Consider the following 4,225-nt stretch of genomic DNA (forward strand, 5'->3'; position numbering starts at 1 on the left):
GCTAGTGATGTTTCAAGTGGTAAGATTATGAGCTTTAATAAGTAAAATTATCCCAGCTACAATGACAGACATTTATAGTATTACAACTAAAACCATTTTTGATGCCGCCACCGCAGTTTGTCCTTCATGAGCCTTCGTAGACAAGATGGCGGTGCAAGATGGCGGCTGCCTGTATTGGCGACCCACGGCCATGGAGATATAAACAGCTTTTTATAAGGTTAAAAATAATAAAACAAGGTCTTTGTCTGCAATGATTAGACATGTTTTTTTTATTATTGTCATTAGTGATTATCTCAATTTTGGCTAAAATAATTGACAAAATCCTACACACTGTACCTTTAAAGATAAATTAGCCTTTATTTCTCCTAACTTATGAGCCAGGACCAGACTCCACTACCCACACTGTGGCCTGGTTTGTGCAGCTGGTTTAAGGTTTCCTTTCTCCTCTTCACTAACTAAACAGTAAAGCAACTGCAGGAAGTAAAACGTGAAGGAATCAAGTGTTGCTTAATGGCCTCAAAACAGGTTGTAACTTTGCTTTTGGGCGCCAATCAAACCCCGTAAATGCAGATCATATCTCAAACTTTTTACTATTCTGGGTAACTTTTCTTACATTTTTGGTTCTTTTATTGCAACAGTTGCATCACTACATAAACTCAGCTACTTTTGTAAATACTTATTAAATGTTGTATCGCTTGCAGATTAGATGAACTTGCAGTGGCCTTGACTTTACAGGCATACTTTGGGGGTTGGAGCTGCATGTTCCAACAAGAGTGTTGCTGGGAATGATTGTGAGACGCTTACACTTTCATCACGCTATTATCACTGCGAGTTTTCATTCACTTTCTTCTTGTGATCTCAGGGAGTTAGCAGAAAGAACGAAGAAGCATGTAAGATAACACGATGCAAGGAGCCGCTTCACCAAAAATAGTGTTGGGTCTTTGCTTCTCGACAGTCACAATCAGACACTTTAATATGTGCAAAGCTCTGGTGGTCTCAGGGTTTGTCTGCACGATTGGGTGAAATTCCAAAAGTTGTGAAGTGATCTGGGTCTGAGCTACTTTTGAAGAAGCGCGTCGGGGAACATGAGGGTGGAAATCTACTGGTCAGACCAACACCCATTCAAAGAAACTACACCTATTAAATACGTTTTAACTTGAGTGCATCGTTGGAATCTGACAGAACCAGCTGCATCCAGTTAATATAAGTGACGCTCATTGCATTTTTCTTTGGGGGTGTGTTTTGTTTTCATGATGTTGGCTYGTTACTTAACTGTCTACAACAAATGACACATATTATTTATTTCCTTATTTGTTTTCAGATAGCACGTGTACTTCAGGGTTTTGACTCTTATCTGACTCATCCAGATGGGCTCTTCTAAATGTCCTTGAACTGTTGTGAACTGGTCGTGTGTTTAGCAAAAACTGTGTAATCATTTGTCGTTTACCTTTTCCTGAACTCGACAGGCCCCCTTACTACAGACGTAATGAGGGTGCTGTCCTTGAGGCCAGTTTTCTCTAGTTTTTTGATAATAATGCACTTTCATAAGAGACCAGGTACAGTCCAAAGAGTCTTAAAAAACACATTTTTTTATTTTACTGTTTACAGTAGCACATTTTATCAGCCGTTCCCCAGTGCAGCAGGTTCTCGTTATCAGGCTTCTGGCTCAGGCCGTCCTCCCCGTCGTGTCTTCATGCTTTCCCAGGCTTCTCCCATCGTGCTGAAATAACAGGACGTCAGGGTTAAACAGGCCTTTCTCGCAGTGAGGAATTAAGCTAGGTGCTTCTTTTGTTTTCCTACGGGCGTGTCCCATACCAGGTTTATTTATTAAAGCAAAAAAAAAAAAGAAGAAGAAGAAGAGTGGGCAGGATAGAGCATGGTCTCCCTTTGGCTTGGCGAGGTCTCTCGTGTGCCCCACTGAGTCTCATGATGTGAGACTAAGCTGGAAAAAGGTGGAAGATTGGGAGAATTCCTGGAAGTTGCGCAACGTGTAATAATGGTTCTCGTGTGTTGAATATTTCCCCTTCATTCTTTTAAAACTTTCTCACTGTCGGAGATAGAAGTGCAGCACGACTCGGGTGATTTTCCAGTAGCGTTTCTCTTCTTTCCTGCCAACACTTCTTTTAAATTTACCGTCTGAAACTAGGGCTGCCACGATTAATCAACGACTAATCGATTTRTTAAAATAATCGATGACTAATTTAATAATCGATTAATCGTTTTCTTTTTTTTTTGTTGTTCTTTACTTTGTTTTCTCTCCAAACTGCTTTGACACCTTCCACTGCCACATCTGCCTTTCTGTCCTTGACACACATGCACAGTAGTGGTAACTGGGGTAGGCCGTGGACGTCACAAAACATTATACAGACAGGCTCTGGTATCATGGCTACCTGACAACAGAGCTCAAAGTGTGGGATCATTTTAAGAAAATGAAAGAGAAACCTGTGTAATATCTGCAGAKCAGAACTTGCCTTCCACAGCAATTATATAATAGCAGCTGCATTCTGACGTGATAAGCTGTATGTTTTATATTCAATTAACGTATGATCTGATTAGTCGACTAATCAAATAAATAATCGGTGATTAATCGATTATAAAAATGATCATTTGTGGCAGCCCTATCTGAAACTATATGTGACCCATCACATCGAAATGAGGATTAAGTAAAATTGAGTCAAAATGACCTAATTATATTTTCAGATTCTTGGCTTTAAATGCTATATTCTGATATCTGGATCATCCTGATATCTTAAGTAAATCCATATATATGACTTAATTTGTCTTGTTGGTTACAATAATATATTAATATTTGGTCTGAATTGTAATTTTATGTCCTTTTAATGAGGAATTCTTGATGTCCTTATAAGAGGAAACCTCAAATTATATTTGAATATTGAGATTTCCCAGTTGAAAAGAAACAAAACTTTGCTAACTCACAGGGAATATCTCAAAAATTGAAGGCGTTTTTCCTCAAAATCAGTTTGTTTTGTTGCTACTCCTCATAAAAGTGCTTCAAAATTTTGTTTTATAATTACATTTCAGACAGTTCATTCAAATGATATATTGATAAGGCTTTTATTCATTATRTTTTGACAAAATGCAATTTTTGTTAACATTTTAGTCAAAACACTATATTTTGCCTTTGGACTTAATCTTCATTTCGATGTGTTGGGTCACATTGTATTGCAGAAATTACACATTTTGTTAAACCCTTGGTTTCCTTTTTTATATAACAAAAAAGGTCATAATCTTTGTAATTAATTCCAAATGCAGAGCTGTAAGATGTGTAAGCTTTGGCAGGTGCTGAATAGAGCTCTGTTTTGAGTTTTTCTTTGTATTTCCTCACAGGTCCTAATCTGCTGCTGCTGCTGGAAACACTGTGTGACCACACACCTGCCACTTCCTGCTCTGTGTACTCAAGTGACTCTCATCAAAGTGAACACACACACGTCAGAGGACCAATAACTTAGTACTTGACTTGTTTTCCCCCCAATCTGTCCACAACACTTCATCAGTCCTGAGTTAACTGTGTCGCAGGTGTTTTGTTTACACTCACCCACACACGTAAAGTATTTAAAACTCTTATCCCGGTCCTACGCCCACACTCAGTCACAGCCAACATGGCCAGCAAGCTGTCCAGCTTCGGCAAAACCCTGCTGCGCCGCCGGGCGTTAGACTGCTCCAACGAGGAGACCCAGTTCGCCCGCTGCTTGTCCACCCTGGACCTCATCGCCCTGGGCGTGGGCTCCACGCTGGGCGCCGGCGTCTACGTCCTCGCCGGCGAGGTGGCCCGGGAAAAGGCGGGACCGGCCATCGTCCTCTGCTTCCTCATCGCCGCTCTGTCCTCCATGCTGGCCGGTTTGTGCTACGCCGAGTTCGGCGCCCGCGTCCCCAAGACGGGGTCCGCGTACCTCTACAGCTACGTGACGGTTGGAGAAATCTGGGCCTTCATCACGGGATGGAACCTCATCCTCTCATACGTCATAGGTAAGCTCCGGTCTCTGTGGACTCACTGGAGATCAGCTTGAGCTAAAAAGTCCTCATCGATTTGCTTTTCCTTCCAGGTACGGCCAGTGTGGCCAGAGCTTGGAGCTCCACCTTTGACAACCTGGTTGAACAGAAGATCTCTGGCTTTTTTAAAGCCTCCATGGCCATGAAAGTACCAGGTGGGGTGCTGGCGGAGTACCCCGACCTGTTCGCTTTGACACTGGTCCTACTGCTAACT

At 41.7% G+C, this 4,225-nt stretch overlaps 1 protein-coding gene across 1 annotated transcript in view; it reads left to right on the top strand.

Annotated features, from left to right (window-relative positions):
* The window catches only part of slc7a3a (solute carrier family 7 member 3a), a 14,886-nt gene that overhangs the window by 3,618 nt on the left and 7,043 nt on the right, over positions 1-4,225 (top strand). The window contains exons 2-3 of the mRNA XM_014022253.1: positions 3,349-3,987; positions 4,065-4,225. Coding sequence (XP_013877707.1) covers positions 3,621-3,987; positions 4,065-4,225 — 528 coding nt within the window. The 5' untranslated portion in view covers positions 3,349-3,620. The remainder of the gene's footprint in view (positions 1-3,348; positions 3,988-4,064) is intronic.

This window comes from Austrofundulus limnaeus, unplaced genomic scaffold, assembly GCF_001266775.1.
Source record: "Austrofundulus limnaeus strain Quisiro unplaced genomic scaffold, Austrofundulus_limnaeus-1.0 Scaffold321, whole genome shotgun sequence".
In the NCBI taxonomy this organism is placed as follows: domain Eukaryota; kingdom Metazoa; phylum Chordata; class Actinopteri; order Cyprinodontiformes; family Rivulidae; genus Austrofundulus; species Austrofundulus limnaeus.